We start from the raw sequence: 16,773 nt of genomic DNA on the forward strand, positions 1-16,773 counted from the left end.
TGAGGAATTTTAATTTCTTCTCTGAGTCCAAAATGTCAAAACTAGGTAATTGGCATAATGTGATGCTAAGGCAGATGCAGTTTGCACTGAAAAATCCATCAGTGGGTGGCATTTGGCCGTGCAAAGAAGGGAGGAAGAACTTTGTCGCAGGAAGTTGCTGCCTCTTTAGGTCAATTAATCTGCCCTGGGTGAATCACATTGACCATTTCGGCGGTCGTTACGGTTTGGCTACTGTAAGCAGTGGCACACAGCAGACCGTAGTACAAGCGCGGCTACTGCCAACACTGCTAACGTCAAAAACTCCTGCACTCAGCGTTTTATTTAGTCGTTCAGACTTCTGGATGGAGGTCTTGCTTGGCAGCAGACAATACTGACTGGTGGCAGGGCAGGCGCTGAGTGGCACTTGCTCCCCGCCACTGCCCCAAGTGGTTTCCCTTCCTTTATCCTTTTCATGAAGGGCTGTAGAGTTCAGGTATTTCATGATGTGCTGTGGAAGCTTTCGCTGCCAGGTCACGACTTTGAATGCAGCTTAGACCAAAGCGTATTTAAAAAAACCACTGATATCCAGGGTTTTTCCAGGGGCTGAGGTTCACAACGCAGTGGCCAGCATCCCACTCCTGCCGGACAGCAGTCCAGCTTCCGAAAAGTCGCCTTTGGGAGACGTTAAGGAATACATAGTTCATGAAGCCTGGACTATCATTTGTCACCTGAATGTTCACTTCTATGTCAAAATATTTACATTGGCAACGCACTGTAGGAAAGCACTGGTATCTTGTATGTTTTGTGGAGAAATAAGGACTTGAGTGTCCAGAGCGAATCGCATGGCACCTTTCAAAATATCTTTATAAATGTAAAATAAACCCCAAACTTTTTACCTTTCTTTTTTCACCCTTTTTTGATTATTTTTTGCAACACCCATAAATTGCCTGAAAATCTGTTTGAGGAGTTTAATCTATTTTACTACTTAAACCTGAGAGATATGATGAAGGCTAAATAAAACCAGTGCAGTTCTTTGAGTTTGCTTGAAGTTTGGTTTTGTTCTTAAATGCTTCTTTTCTTTATACGGTTTCTGTGCCCTCTTAAGGCTGCTGTAATCCATTTCAGGCTTCGATCTGTGGCTTGAGATGATTAATGCATCTGTTTTCACGTTGCTGGAATGAAAGGCATTAAAATATGATTTATCTTAAGAAAGATTATTTAAAATACAAATCATATGAAAATTGTTAACTTGATTTCTGCTATTTGAAATGTAAAAATATTAGTGAGTTATAGAAATGAGAAATTGCATATGGATTTTCTCTTACGCGTTCTTTTCCTTAGAAACCAAAATTGGTATCTGAAAATGGTTGAAGTGGAGGAAAAATGCTTCTATTTGAAGACGTATGTTTGGAGACGGATCACTTTATTCCAGACTGCATTTGAATGACTTAATTGCTTGTAGCTACAGAAACTTGGCATAAATGAGGAGTAACGCTTCTCTTGTATGTTTTTATGCGGACTGTATGAAGTCCAGTTGTTCTGAGCTCACTCTTTAGTTCTGGTGGGATACTTTATATATTCATGAATATTAACAGAAGGCTGTAACACAGAGTAGCCTGCTCGTTCAGGGAATTCCCCATCTCCTCTCCAAGATTTTACATGCCTTTTTTTTTAATGAATAGCTTTTGTCCTCCTCCGGCATTCCCAAAAATTTTCTGGGTAAATGACTGACAGATGGCGTACATGAAAAGAAAGTACCCCCCCACACCCCGCTCCAGTAAGTTCCTGCTGTGTTGAACTTCTGCCATCTTTGTATTTAAGAAAATAATTTCTCTTGGTTACAGCACTGGTTCTGCAAGCAGGTTTGCTGCTGTGGCCGCTACGAGAGCAATGTTACCCATTGACAGGGGTTCTGCTGTTGTGAATATGCCTTGGGATAAATGCAGTTAAACACCGATAGTGATCCTCTTCCTATAGAATGAGATCTTGCTTGAAGCTGTTTGTACGTCCTCTTATGTTTTCGATACAGAGGAACCATGTGGTTTCTTGGCGGTGGATTTCAGAAAGTGAATAAACTTCCCTGTTTTCTGTTGACTATGAACAGCTATAAATACTAGTCATAGTTTAGCTTAGTTTTAAGTCCCCCAGGCAATAACAACTCTCCAGGAAAATTTGTGGGTTAAAGTCTTGCCATAGGTAATGCTTACCTTACATGATCTTGCTGACAGGAATGGGATCATTTGAAAATGGAGTCTTTCTCCTCAGTACGGTCACCCCAAGGGAGCATGGTTTCTGCCATATGCGAAGACGTGAGGAAGAAACTCTGTCACCCTCCATTCATTAATGGCAGGCTTGCCTCTTGAGGGCTTTATATGCAGTTGAGTACCTCCTATCTGATGGTGATCAAATGCAGCGTGTAAGAAAAGACATACGTAGTAATTCCCTGTATCGGTCTCCCAGCCTCCAACCAATCTCAGCTTTGGGACCTTCTCAGCCAAGAATGGTTTTTATCTATTTAGTAAATGTCAGTGAATTTCTTTTCCGTGAACTTGTCCAAAAGTGACTTGAATCCATGTAAGCTGGGGGAAACCATAACTTCCTACAGTAAGGAGCTCCATAGCTCAACTTTTATCCGCTGCGTGAAGAACCACCTTTTTTATTTGTAGGTGTGGAGGTATGCTAATTCCATGTAGGTGGAGTTGCTTTTGAAGACTTACTTCCAGAAGCAGAGTAATTCCATAGATGTACTTCTAAACACTAGTAGAGTACATTTGGTTTTGATGTGGAATAGACCTCTTTGCCAGATCTGAGCTTTTCTTAAAACTATTTTTAAAGCTTTGAATTTTACAAAAATCTTGAACAAATGCAGGCTTGCCACTCTTTCAGAGTGCTATAAATACAGACTTGAATTAGCTTTAGGAAAGTTAAACCTCAAAATTAGAAGAGAATAGGCAAAGGCTGAAATATGCCATGCTATTTCTCTAACTGACAAAAAGGTTTGTTTGAGGAAGGTGAGGGAAATACTCCCTTTTCTCTTACCTCCTGCTTTGCTTTTTGCTTAAATTACAACCTAGGACGAGATGGCAAAACTGCTGAGTTTCAAGTCAGGATCTATCAGTAAGTGCCAAGGGACAGGGTTCTTCGTTTGTGTTAAGGACAATACATGAATCATAGTTAAAAACTGTATTTTAATAACAACTCTTTTCTTTAAGCAGGGGGCATTTAATGTGAATTTCTTAAAACCAAATGTATTGCTAACTTACATTCTTCTTGGTAAGCTAGTCTCATGAATCTGAAGAATTGATTCGTTGTGATGGAGTATCAATAATCCTTTTCTTTTTTCCTTTTAGAAATGTGCAACAGAAGAATGTTTCTTTTTTGAGCGTTTGGAATCTAATAACTATAACACTTACCGATCACGGAAATACTCCGATTGGTATGTGGCACTGAAAAGAACTGGACAGTACAAACCTGGACCAAAAACTGGACCTGGACAGAAAGCTATCCTTTTTCTTCCCATGTCTGCTAAAAGCTGATCGCCACGGCGGATTCCCAGCACGTACGCCACACTACACTAAAGATGTCGAGTTTCCTACTCCTCTCCGAAGTAGCAAAAATACAAGCAATTACTTGCTGATACTAACTACTTTCGCAGATACCAGATTAAAACATGAATGTTTCATACTGTCTTTATATTGCTCTTGAAACCTATTGTGCCAGTGTGTGTGGAGGTAAAATTATTTGGAAAATATATTTTCAGGATCAGTAACACTTCTATTTTCTGCCAGATATCTATTTAGAGCTGTTTTATTTACCTTATGCTTGCTTTACAGAGTAAAGGAAAACAAATCTGATGCACATGTATAGCAATATATACCTTTAAAAATAATTTATATCTTTATAGCTTATTAGAGAATAGAGTAAATAATTACTTTCTAATAATTACCTAAAAAGAAGTCCATGGATAATTTTAATATGGTCTAAATAACACTACAATAGTAATTCTAAATTATTAATAGAATGAAATGTGAAATGTATTGCTATCATGTAATGTTCCTGTAGGACTCGGGCAGCTCTCTGTGGTATAGTTTGTAGAACAGGCCTGTGTAGACAGCTGGAAACTCTTTCATGGTTATATCAATCTTATCAAACCCTTCCCGGCATCCATAAAGCAAGAGCTTAGCTACGTTGCTGGTGATGGGAGTAGCGTGTTTCGTCCGAGCAAGCTCATCGAGATCCATCCACTCACACTTCAGGCATTCCTGTGGGCAGAAGCTGATGTTGAAGGAGGAAGGCGTCAGGCGGCAGATGATGTACATATCCGATTTCCCAAAGGCACCAGGGTGTTTGTGTTGCTGTCTTATGCTTAGGATGGACTTGAACTCTGACTTAATGCCAGTCTCTTCGAAAACCTCTCGAACTGCTGTGTCTCCTAGGTGAAAAGAGCAATCCTTACAATACACGTAAGAATAGCTTAACACTCTTTAAAAAACCTTTTGATCATGGAAAATTTCTAACTCAAAGTGTTTTCTGTTCTGCTTCATAAGCTTTTCAGAATGTAATCCTCTTTGTTTTGACACAACGATAAGCTAATTTTTTGGTCCCCGAACAAAACTAATTCCGATGTGCCTGTCTTGTGTATATGCTACAAAATGGTGAAAGTAAGAAACTTTCGATAATACTGTAGCGGGTGTGGTTTTGAAACAGACATTCTGATGGTTGCTGGCTCTGTTGATCTCTTAATCCAAGATAGCATTGCACCCTCTTTTCAGTCCTTTGAATCTGAGCCCCTGTCTCTCTCTCCTTGCCTCTACCCAGTTTCAGGTTCAGACCCTGTGCAGCCGAACACCCGTACATATGTCAGATCACTTGATTAAATCACTTTGTTCCATTGTATTTTGCCACAAGTTGTAATAAAATGTGTAAAACTGTTGTTTGCAGAAGGTGAGAGGTGGCACTAAGTCCTCTTCAAAATGTATCTTAAGTGTCTAGTGACATTTGAAATATGCCATAATACCAGTATAGCACGTAGCCTGTTCTTGCAGAAAACATGCTGCATCCATGCTGCATGTGTACATTTTGTGTACATCAACCAAAGTGATCCGAGTGTTAACATTCTTCATTACAAAAGTAGCCATAACTTCAAGGGTCTAGAGGGTCTGTGTACTGCAATTACAGCCAGAGAATTACCCATCTATCTGGTACTCTTCAAAAGTGAAGATTTTTCTCTTGAATAGTAACTTAAATTGAAGAGCCTAAATGAGATTTTTGATACTGCAGTTATTTCCCCAAATTCTGCAGTTTCATTGTAGTCAAGTCAAATCCTACTTGCCTGGGGTAACTACTGGTAGGTAAAATACTAGCTTTTTACAAATCTGTGTAAACTCATAGTTGTGTCTTGTTTGAGTGGTAAAGGCGTATAGCTGTTGTGCAATGTTACCTGCTTCAGTTAGTTCATTTTCAGTAAGAAATGAGTGCGTTGGCTTACTTCCAAAAGCAAAATACATTTTATAAGACCTTGTAGAGATTTGCCTTCCTATGGAAGGTTGCATGTTGACATGTCAGAGGTGAACAAAACAGACATTTTAGAGGTAGTTTCAAATATTGGAAGTAATTTCAGGACATACAGTGGCTAGCAATATATAAACAAAATTATTATCCAGCAGAGGCCAAACAAACATATGTTAATGGCTCTCATTCTGCACATACTTCTGTCTCAGCTGAACTTTCATCTTGCAATGGAAAGAGCTGTGTAAAGTTTACACCAAGTATATAGGGGTCTTTGTGGGATTGGAGACGCATTAATACATGGTGCCTGCAGAACATTTATGTTTGTGACTTAATTATTAAGGTATTCATTAGTTAAAAGGCTACTGCATATGGGGAAGAAGTAGATGGGGGAAGATACTCATGTACTGTTCTGACCCCTGGAGAGACTGCATCTTATGTTGCTCAGAGAAGCCTCTGCAGTCCTCTGGTTTAAGATAGTGGTTGCAAAGCAGACTCCCTGTAGCAAGCGGTTTTATTATTAGGCAAGGGGCTGTATTACACAAAAGTGGTCAAAGCAGGTAAACGACTGAGATCATGAGCAATGCTGAGGCAGGCTATGGTAAGAAAAATGAAATAATTAGGGATTTCATTTAAGCTTTGAACTTTGCTTTTAGATAAAGTGCCTTTTTCTGTTCCCCTTTTATTTAAGTGTGTGTGTGTGTATATATATATAAAAAATATATAGTGACAGTTAAACTAGAAGAAACACTAGGGCTTGAGTTTCAGAAATACTCAAATACAACAATGTGTGCACTTTGCTTAATCTGCATTATGAAACTATTCCAATTACTTGCACAAGTCAGTTTGTACTCATTAAAGCAGGCAGCCATGTATTTTGTCATTTCATATAATCACAGGATCTTCAAGCATTGTAATTCGTAATTGTAATCTGAAATTTAGTCCCTCAAATAACTGTGAGTTTATAAGGTTTGATGTTAGGATAAAAAAGTAAAATTAAGCTCTCTTATATTTTATGCTTCACTAATTTATATCTTCTTGTAATATTAAGATGTGATGCAGAGAACCGTAACTTTTAGTATTATATAGTTTAGTAATGGCAGGAGGGGACCTGTAAGAGACTTGTTTCCTCCCAGGTGTTTCTCAATACCTACAACCAGGCTCCAGCCATAATCTCACCTGTTACTTGAGGGATGGCCACTGGCTTACTCGGTATTTCCCTGGGGAAGCTGTTGCCAGTGCTGGTCATTCTCTTCCCTCAGCACAAAAATGCCTCTGGTATCTCCTAGAAGTGAAAGGGAGCCTGGCTGGACAACAAACATGGCGTTTGGGATTCTTCTGAAAACATGAATCCATTTCTCTGTTACATGTATTTGCATTGTCAAGCAAATAATTTTGATTTCTATCACCGTGTTTGACAAAAAGACTTAAAATGTGACTCATGAGTTACGAAAACTACAACTCGGCCATATCCCGCTAACTAGAAATTTTCTCCATGTACCGAAATAATGAACTGGAATACAAGCCCTCCACACGTTGTAGGAAGACTGCTAAAAATAGTAGATATTTCTAAGGTACGAAACAGGAAACCTGGGCTTGATAACCCAGTTTGCCAGAGCTGCTGCATTGCTCTGGGCAACATTTTTGAGTTAGTGGAAGAATATATTCATATCCGAATACAGATGTGGGGCTAAATGAATGTGAGCAAATGTAGCTTTTGAAAACAAGACCTACCTAAAAACTGCAGTATAACTTAAGAATTAACCAGTCTGTGGATCATAATTTTAAGGGGTGAGATACAAGGAGAAAAAGCATAATTTTTCTATCTCTTTCATAAACACCCTTGTTCATTCACCTCTAAACGAAACTGCAGCAGTGTTCATCATCACCTGTGCTACGCTGGGTAAAAATGATAGGTTTCCTCAAATCAGCATTGTTTTTTAATACAGAAGTGCCTTATGCCTCTGGTTGAAAGGAGGTGCCCACAAGACTCAGGTGCTGCACTTAACGCTGGTCCTGTGCCAAAGAGCTCTTAGTCTAAACAAATCAAATGAACAAGGGTGGAAGGAAGTAAGTGTATTTATTTCTGTTTTGCACATAAAAATGGAGAGTTGGAAATTTTTGCTCAGTATGTCAATGAGTTCACTGCCCTGGATTCCAGTGTAAACTGAGAGCTCACTGGTTCAGTTTTATTTGGGTTAGATACCGATTACCTTAATCCTCTGTGCTTTTGGCTCGTATTGCAGCATATCCAACAAGCCTAGAAAAAAGGAGGCTGGCTTCAAGCGCTCATTTAAGAGAAATTGTGGAAAAGGGTAAACGTTATACATACAAAGCCCCTCTGCCCTGAACATAATGTTACCCCATTACCATTAAGGTCATGGGATCATGTCGCTTCATCTATTCACCATTAATTCAAAGAAGTGATTAGTCATAAGAGTGATGTGGGTCACAACGTATTTCAGTACTGTTAATGTCTTTATAATTCTGTTGACGTCTGACCTGTTATCCTAGGACTTACCAATGTCTTCGCCTGGATTAGACAGACCTCCTGGAAATTTCCACGCATTTAGAGTCTGTATTGGAGTAAAAAAATATTAATGAAGTATGCAGCCTGTTTTGTACTCTCTAATATGAAGGAGATGATTAACACGTCACTTTTTTTTGTTGAAGTTGCGGTATTGTAATTACTCTTACAAACATCAGTAAGGCTTTAAGTAGGAACTTCCTTGTTCTTGCTAATGTGATGATCAGAGATATCTACAGTGTGTATGAAATATTGGAACAAAACATCTACTGATTGAAAATACAAACTGTCTAACAGTCATTAGACAATGTTGCTGCTAGATAACTAGATAGAGTAGTTGACTATTAAAAAAAGCTGCTATAGACTATGTAATCTTATATTTAATCACTAATGTATTCCACTTCCATGGTTTTGGCTTTTAAAAAATGTATATATATTTAATCTTACAAACAGGTATTATGATTGTAGTACTGTTCTATACTGCACTGGCTTTAAGATGACTTTGTGTGTCTGTAATAACCATTTAGTGTAACTTGTCATTTGTTTTCACGGAATACAAAAACTGAGGCCTTGTTTGTGATTTATATATAGAAGCATTTATTGAATTGCAATAAAGTTCAGTACTTAAAGCAGAATGTGAAGTGCAGACTTGATGCTGTTATTGATACTGGTAAAGGAGTTCCAGTTCCTACACCTCTTGCAAACGCATAAAGATTTGTAGGCTTTATCTTTACATCTATGTACTATTCTTCTTATTTATTTCCTTATTAAAAGTTTATGTAGAAAGAAGTTAATCTTCAACTAGAAATTAACACAGTAAAAAGGTACACTCTGGAAAAAAAAAGAGGTAGCTTTTCTTATACATGCAGCATAGAGGGGGAAGTTGTGTGCTTTCCAGTGATTTGAAACCCCAGTGACTACATTGGAAAATGTTTTTTTCTGGGCACTCTTAAAGGGCTTGGATAGGAATTCAAAGAATAGATTAAAAATAGTGCAGATGGAAAATACATATATTTGTCTATTGGCTTTCAGATTTGCTTTCAGTTCCTGGAAATCTTTGTGTGCTGTGGAATTGTCCTTTCATGATTAAACCCAAATAGCTCTTAAAATTCCACTAGCTGTTTAATTTTTTTTTAAGCTTTCAGAACATCATTTGTGGTAAAAGTCACTATTTCAGGGAAATTGTTCATTTCGTGGGAAGGAGAAGGGAGAGGAGTGGTGGAACTGACAGTGGGAAACAGACACTGTCTGAGCCAATGTGCTTGCGCTGAAATATTTTATTTGTTCACTGCGTAAGAAACGTATGGGTATTCATACACGTCAGTTTTTATACTTAATTTTATCCACTCAGTAGATTGTAAAGAGGGGGCGTCGGAAACAATTTATTTCCTTTCACCTTCCTCACTCACTGTGCTAGATGTTAGCCTTGTTCTGGAAAGGTAAGCTGGAACAGTTGACCTGGAATATACCCATCCCACTTTTCAGAATGAGCTGGAGGGAAGAGTGGTGCCAGGCTGGTCCTCTTGTGTTTTGGGGCCAGAGGCTAAGGAGGTGATGTCTGGCGAGTATGGAACTGGGCCTAGAATCTGAATAGAGCACCTGATGTCTCACTGTAAAACTGGATAGAGATATTGGCACTTAAAATGGCTGTGGGTGAGCTTTAAAAAAAACCACAGCATTAAGAAGTTAAACCTCAAGCCTCCTGGGCTTAGGGAACTGCTACTTCCTTCTAAATAAGCAGAATGTGCAATTTCCTTTTTTCACTCTAAGACCTGTTTAAGATACTAACTGGAAGGTAAGCATGCAGTTTTATAATCTCTGTATGCATAAAAGGAAAAATAAAGGTAGCATTTCTGAAGTTTACAATGCGCTGTTCTGTTCCTGGAGACTCGCTTGAACTGGAACCACTTTTGGAACCTACAGCTTGCGTGCTGGATTTATGCTTTAATTGGTAATTACTGAATGTAAGCCTGAAGGTCCTGCTATAGAGAAGTCCTTGAAATTTTACTTTATGGTTAAGTAAAAATATAAAATTAATAGTTTACAGGAAACAAGAAAAGGGTGTTTCTCTTCCTCTGAACTCTTGTGTTACAAATTCAACACGTTGTGTGATTGAACTTGCCTACAAAAGCACACTTTCATTGAAGTTCATTAACTGTGTTGTAGTTACTAATTAACTGAAATGATGTTTTGGGTCCCGAGAAGAAACCTCTTTGTAGCCATTTCAGGAAAGACAGAAAAATGTAGCCAGTGAGATTCTGGCATAGTTTTAACTATATAAAATCAAAATGATGCATCCAAGTATACTTCAGTTAGCTTATGTAAATTTTGATTGTTTCCATGTTAAAATTGCAGTTAATCTCACTGTACTAGAGACACTTTTATTTAATTTGCAAATGCAAGCATAATGGAAGCTAAGTATATTTTAAATGGAATAGCACGGGCAACTGCTAATGAGCTAGTGAGCCTTCTGCACTTGCTGTATTAAAACCGAGGTTAGCCTGATAGAGGCTGGAAGGTATTACCAGTGACGGATGCTTGGTTACCTCAAGCCACATCACACGACCCACCATCACCACACAAATACTCTTTGGCTTGGCATTCTCAGTAGTGAGGTCAAGCACTTCAGTTTGTGAGAAATTAGTGATCTTTACACCTGCTGTACAAAGGTGTCTCCAGGTCATGGCCAACCATGTTACTGCTTATTTAAAGCCACAGATATGCCTGGAATTTTTGAAACCAAACAAAATCAGAATCCTTCTCCCAAAATCGGCTTTGAGCCATGGGGGGTCTTCCAGAGGTCTGTACAGATCCAAACACAAGAGCAGGGATTCTTGGGTCAGTTACAGGGGAAAACAGAAAACTCAAAGTGGAAAGGATACTTAATTCTGCTGATTCAATCACCAGTTAAAAACAAAGCCGTTGATTTTCAAAGTCTATTTTTTCCCCTTCAAATGCAATACAGCAATCTGTTGATAGATATGTTCCAAGACACACACAAGTTAACTATCACAATTTTGGACTGGAATGAAAAGAAAAAGATCTTTGTTTTTTACTATAGAGTAGGCTTATCTAAACGAACTTCTCTATTTTAATAATCCTATAACAAACTTACCCTATTTCTGTCTTGTACGACCAACACCTTTCCTGTGCTTTCATCTAGAACGGCACCTAGTAGAGAGATAATATTGAAAAAGATTAAGTGTTAGACAACTGCGTTTAGTCTTAACAACAATAAGTTAACATTTTTTGGTAAAGCATGACAAACCCATGATGATAGTCAGTTTACAGTTAGCAAGAGTTGTCTGGATGAATCACAGAAAGTGGTTTGTCGGTGGAAAACTGATAACACAATAAAATACGAAAAAAGGTTAAGTATCCTGTATAAAAATTCAAAGTTAGCAGTATCAAGATAAATACTTCCCATATTTAAGTTCCAGAATAGACAAGAAATGCAAAGAATAATTTGCTTGTGTTAATATTATCAGCACTAAAGAATGCAAGATCAAGACCTCTTCCAAATAATCTAGCAAAGCAGCTTGCTTCAGCAGAGATGTGCCTGTAATCTTGCCCAAGTAACAGAAATTTTTCCAGTGACTCTGGCCGAGTAGCCATGATGGGCAAGAACCCTTCTCCAGTGAAATTCATGACAAAAGTCCTGCCTCAGTGTTTTCTGGTTAATACACAAGTTTTAGAACTCAATGGGCTGACTATACTGATAATGTTCATCTGGTTGACTATAAACTCATACTGTACTACCCAGCTAGCAACTCATGATAGGAACTGCACAGTAATCTGAGTCAATTTGTTAATCAAAAAGCATTGCTTCCAAGTGGAAAACTGACACTTTCACTTGATTCATACATCCTGATTTTTTTTTTTTACTGAAAAGTTCAGCTTTTCCTTGTGTCCTCATGCTCGGCCTATGACTTTCTCCCGCAGATTACAAGTTTTCCTACTTTTTAAAACCCAAGTGCTTTCATGTTTAATCATCACATCACAGTCATTGGTCATACTTTCAAAATGTCTTCGCTTTAAAACAGGTATTTTTCACTCAGATTTTAAAGTGCGCTGTGGTGAGCAGAATGAGTACAGTGGTGCAACTTACCAGGCTCTTTTCCACATCAGTCATGCATGGGTTTCAAATTAGTAGGTAACGATAAAAAAATGCTTATATCATTTTACAGCAGAAGGAAGAGTACATAGACAGATCTCTGATGATATACACATTTAAAATGCTACAGGAAGTATTTCCACAGAAGGGAATTATTAAGGAATGAGTGTCCAGTTCAAAACATTCTCTGTTTTTTAATAATACATGGCAGACACATGTGTAGGAGGAATATTTAAAAGATGAAATACCAATCTTCCTTCAAGATATGTCAAAGGACGTGCTTTAAGAGGGTAGTCACATATCTGCCTCCCCATGGCTTGTGACTTTTAGATTTCATTCCTCCTGTAAGTATTGAGCAGTGTCCAGCTTCAAGTACTGTACTCATTAAAAGAGGGAGCAAAAGGAAAGCAGGAGCAACTTTGATCATGCTGTGATTACAGGGACTATTTTCTAGAAAAGACATTCTTCAGCCAAATGGTTTGCTGAGACCAAGGAGGACTGATGAAGACAGGAAACTGCAGTTTGAATCAAACAGAAAGAATGTTTTCTCTCCTCCGTCCCCCAGAAATCAATGCCTGTGAATGTAATTTTTGGCAGTGAAATTCTCTGTGAGATGTCCAGAATCTCTGCTAGATGATACCAAAATCCAAAGCAAGAAGAAAGGAAAAACACTATTGGGATTTGCTGTCTGGTCTCATTTTCCCAAGTGTAACTCAGGAGTCCCTCTGCTGAAGCTCGCTGGGCCACACCTGTTAGTATCAGTGAGATCAGAGCTTGGCTGCAGGCTCGGAACTGTGGTTTTAAAAAGTCTCCCTCTTGCTACAAATGTGGTACCTGGAGCTTTAAATCATCCAATGCCAGGATGACTTTCTGGAAAGGTTTACACTTGCAACATAACCAAGTAATCGCTATTACAACACTGCTTTGCTTTGAATGTTCTCTTTTGGGAAATAGGTAAGAAAATTATTAAAAAAAAAAAATCCCTTATACAACTCCAGACAATGAGTAATGGAGGGGAAAAATATCTTCATTCTACCTGTTTTATTTATGACTGATGTAAACATGTACAAAAAGATGTTCAGAGTTGAAAAGCACTTGTCATCCACGTAATGAGTGTACACAGGACTGCTTGCATTGTAAACAGCAGCAGACAGGAATAGGTATTACTTTGTAAAATAACTTGGGAACTGCTTTTAAATACTTCTGATTCCTTGGACCGTCATAACTTATCTAACTTCATCTTCCTGTTCAGTCTGACATTTATGCAGCTGCTCATTTTACACATTTCCTTAAGTAACAGGACTGGCCAAGGCTGATGATCATGTGTGTGTATGAGTGTGTGGAGACCCTTCTCTCTCTTCAACTCCAATGACTTTGTTTCAACAACTAGATTAAGGTAGGTAGCAATGAAAATAACAGCCATGTTGTAAGGCTTATACCACACGTGAGGGAAAATAAAATTACTTTTATTTTTCTTCCTCTCCTTTTACCCACCCTTCCTCAACTTGTCTTCCTATGCCATTGTTACGTGGCATATTTACAAACACATCACTTTCTGGATGGCAGACCACTTCCTCCTAGGAGGCGGAGAATTTTGGAAATGCTTTTCAAAAACATCTTAATCATTTCATACACCAGAAGCTTTTCTGTACCTTTACATATTTCGAAAATCCTGCCGCCTACAAACGGATGCAGTAAGTTAGTTGGAAGACACATCACATATTCCACTTTTCCTAAACAATAATGGCCAAGCCCAATGAGTAACGTTTGCTACTCTCTGCTTGGCGACTCTGATCTAGTCTGTCAAAATACGACCCGACCTTGCTTATTCACACCTTTGTCATCACTTGGCTGGATGATGCTGAGGCACTAGCCCTGGCTGCACAGCGTTCACTGTGTGGGAAACTCCAGACAGGATGAAAACCAGCTGCTGGTCTACTTGGCAATGCAGCCTTGCTACCTGCTGTCTGCTCCCTGTGCTGGCTCGCTGCAGGCTAGCAAACCACTCTCAACGTTTCCGCCTTTTATTTTCAGGATGCCAGATTTGCTTCTCTTTACTGCAGAAACTTTTAAAATACAGTTTTTTTGCACAGGAAATAAAAATGCTTAGGGTTTGGCACATATTTAAGTAATTTAATATTTCAATAAAATTAACTAAAAATAGAACGAAGCCCTTCCACTACCCAAGCTCTCCCTCCTGAAGTAGAAAGATAATGGGATAAACATATGCCAGGTGGTATCCACACTGCCTAGCGTATTCTTCGAATGTGTTCCAGATCCACTGAGGGTGAGTGGAACAAAGAGAAAAAAATATTGCAGTCATTATTTCACACACAGAAATCTGTTTGTTAACTGGCACAAACATCTTCCTTAAGTCTTTACCTCTTTTAAAGAAACTCCCAGTAATGAATAAAAATGTACAAGTTTGAAAAGTGGTAGCAAAGAATACACACATTATATGTTGTACCATTTTAAAATCTGTGCAATAAATTATGAAATCCATATACCTGCATTTATGAAACTTTTTCTGTCCTCAAAGTATTTTCCTACTTGCAGAGTGCAAAGTGTTTATCTCAAAGTACAACAGCAAATTATGCTTTGAAAGTGCATTTGTCGTACTTTCAAATATTTATTTGAGAGTTTTTCAAAGTTATGATTTTTCTTATACTAAATGCTTCCTGATACCATCAGGGTCACAACACATCTATTACATGACCCTCTTTTAAACAGCACTTTCAGCTACGCAAAACCTACTTCAGAAAATCCCCTTTCAGTTAGTCATGTTTCCTCAAACATGCAAGTTATAACCATAAGGAGTAACACGGTGCTTTTGCTAAGAGATTGCATTATCTTAATCGAGTTTAATGCCACATATTTTAATGGTGAGGTTTTCATACCTCAGGAAAACATGCTCTAACATGTCCATTGAAAAAATCCAAGCCTGCCTTCAGCTTCCACGCTGCCCTCTGCTGGCTTTGTAAAGGAAAGCTCCACTACCGACAGCAGTGGCACTGTTTTGTAACAGAAGGCTTTTGTTTTTTCAAAAACTTACTTTCACCTGACCTGCTGCTACATAGAATAATCCAGCTTTTATGAGTCCTTCCCAACTGGATTCTTCAAATTGCTGTTTATGGGTCTCAACACCACTTGGTGAAGAATTAACATCCCTGCAAGCCACAGACAAACTAGTCAGGCTCGCAACGGGCGAAATTAGCCATCTCTGTGCTGTAACTGCTGAGTGTTATATAGCCTTTACCAGAACGCGAGGGGTACTGGTACTACTCCGTATTACAGGAGATTTCTGAGTGATGGGACAGGTAATTGGGTATCTGTGGAAGACTGCTGAGAGACAGAGGGCAAAACCATTCAAACTTGGTGAAGCTGAGTTCAAGCTGTCTCATCACCAGTTCCTTGTACTGCGCTCTATTAAAAAAAAAAAAAAGGGACACCACCTTATCCAGTTCCTTGGGAATTACCTCAGTTTTCAGAGCAACTCCTTTCCAGCTGTGGTTGTTGGAGGTCTAGATGGGTAAGAGTATGGTGTCTAGAAGTTTATTTGTTTCTAAGATATACTTGTTTGGGTTGTGGACTTCTAGGCACAGCTTAGAGCAGCTTTTGGACTGTTGTAATTTAGGCTAACAGTTGTGCTAGCTCCTGAACAATCCCTGTTGGGTCCAGTTTGCCCCATTTACAGACCTTAACTTGCACATAATTTAGGCCGATGCATGTATTAAGTATCTACAGTAAGGACAGGGAGCAGAGAAGTTTTTTTTTTTTCCTAAGTTTGTAGTTACTTTTTTACTTTTAAAAAACTGCTTGAACCTTGAAATCCCACCTCTCTCACCTGCAAGGTGAAAGCCAAGATATGTTTCTCAAAATGGTGTTTAAAAACAGTGCTTGTGAGGTAAATTTTAAAGCTTCAGGACCATGTTTTCTTCTCCTTGAGCTGTTTACAATTTTCTCAAAGTGGAATTGTTTTGAGAAACCTCTTTATTGGCCTGTTTTTAGCAATGCGCACAGTTGCACAGGCGCATTCATGAACGACATGCTTCACTCTGTAAAGTTACCCAAACTGTAAGCAGCTGGTTTCCATGCACTGCTTGTGCAGAGGAACAAGACAATTTCCTACTGAACCCAGGCTCCTTCAGAAGGCTTTTCGTGGGTCCAACCGCTTTTGTAACTAACCTGCGACCCCCAGCTGGTGGGTGGCATAACCCGGCAGCCTGCTGGGCCCTTCTCCCAGCCACAGCGTCAAGGTGGACGAGCCCTGCTCGGCGTGGTGGAAAGCAAAGCCTTGCGAAGCAGCCGCCGCCGCAAACCTGCTCTGGAGGATGGGGACGCGCAGCCAGACGGCGACGCGGCCTTCCTCCCGCCACCGGCCCACCGCATCTGCAAAGAGAGCAAGGGGAGGAGAGTGAGGGCTGCTGCTGCCGCTCGGAGACCCCCCTTGCCCGTGCTCCTTCTGGTTATAAACCTTGTTGCGCGCAGCAGCCGGGATTAACGCGTGAAAGCTTGTATTTTTACCTCATTAACCACAGGGTCAAACTACCGTCGGTGCGAGAAACGTGTCAGCAGCGACAGGAGGAGAGGAGGTGCCACCAGCTCGGCGTTTTACGTGGTATGATTTGGTGTTTGAACATAAAAC

At 39.3% G+C, this 16,773-nt stretch overlaps 2 protein-coding genes across 2 annotated transcripts in view; one reads left to right on the top strand and one right to left on the bottom strand.

Annotated features, from left to right (window-relative positions):
* The window catches only part of FGF2 (fibroblast growth factor 2), a 29,479-nt gene extending 25,768 nt beyond the window's left edge, over window positions 1–3,711 (top strand). Inside the window, exon 3 of the mRNA XM_059826840.1 lies at window positions 3,330–3,711. Within this exon, the coding sequence (XP_059682823.1) occupies window positions 3,330–3,515 (186 nt within the window). The 3' untranslated portion in view covers window positions 3,516–3,711. The remainder of the gene's footprint in view (window positions 1–3,329) is intronic.
* Window positions 3,712–3,770: 59 nt separating this feature from the next.
* On the bottom strand, window positions 3,771–16,768 carry NUDT6 (nudix hydrolase 6). Its single transcript, XM_059826728.1, has 5 exons — window positions 16,744–16,768; window positions 16,314–16,517; window positions 11,130–11,185; window positions 8,009–8,063; window positions 3,771–4,408 (listed from the first exon to the last, which is right to left on the bottom strand). Exons 1-5 carry the CDS (start codon window positions 16,766–16,768, stop codon window positions 4,023–4,025), a joined length of 726 nt encoding a protein of 241 aa, XP_059682711.1. The 3' UTR covers window positions 3,771–4,022.
* Window positions 16,769–16,773: the final 5 nt, after the last annotated feature.

Source organism: Gavia stellata, chromosome 19 (genome assembly GCF_030936135.1).
Source record: "Gavia stellata isolate bGavSte3 chromosome 19, bGavSte3.hap2, whole genome shotgun sequence".
NCBI classification, from domain to species: domain Eukaryota; kingdom Metazoa; phylum Chordata; class Aves; order Gaviiformes; family Gaviidae; genus Gavia; species Gavia stellata.

Bases quoted from the DNA above. Each gene is read 5' to 3' on its own strand.
- NUDT6 (XM_059826728.1), bottom strand. From the start codon at position 16,768: ATGTTCAAACACCAAATCATACCAC. The intron at 11,186-16,313 runs GTTAGTTACAAA...TCTCTCTACTAG, and splicing joins CCACCAGCTGGGGGTCGCAG to GTGCCGTTCTAGATGAAAGC. The intron at 4,409-8,008 runs GTAAGTCCTAGG...TTCACCTAGGAG, and splicing joins TAATCCAGGCGAAGACATTG to ACACAGCAGTTCGAGAGGTT.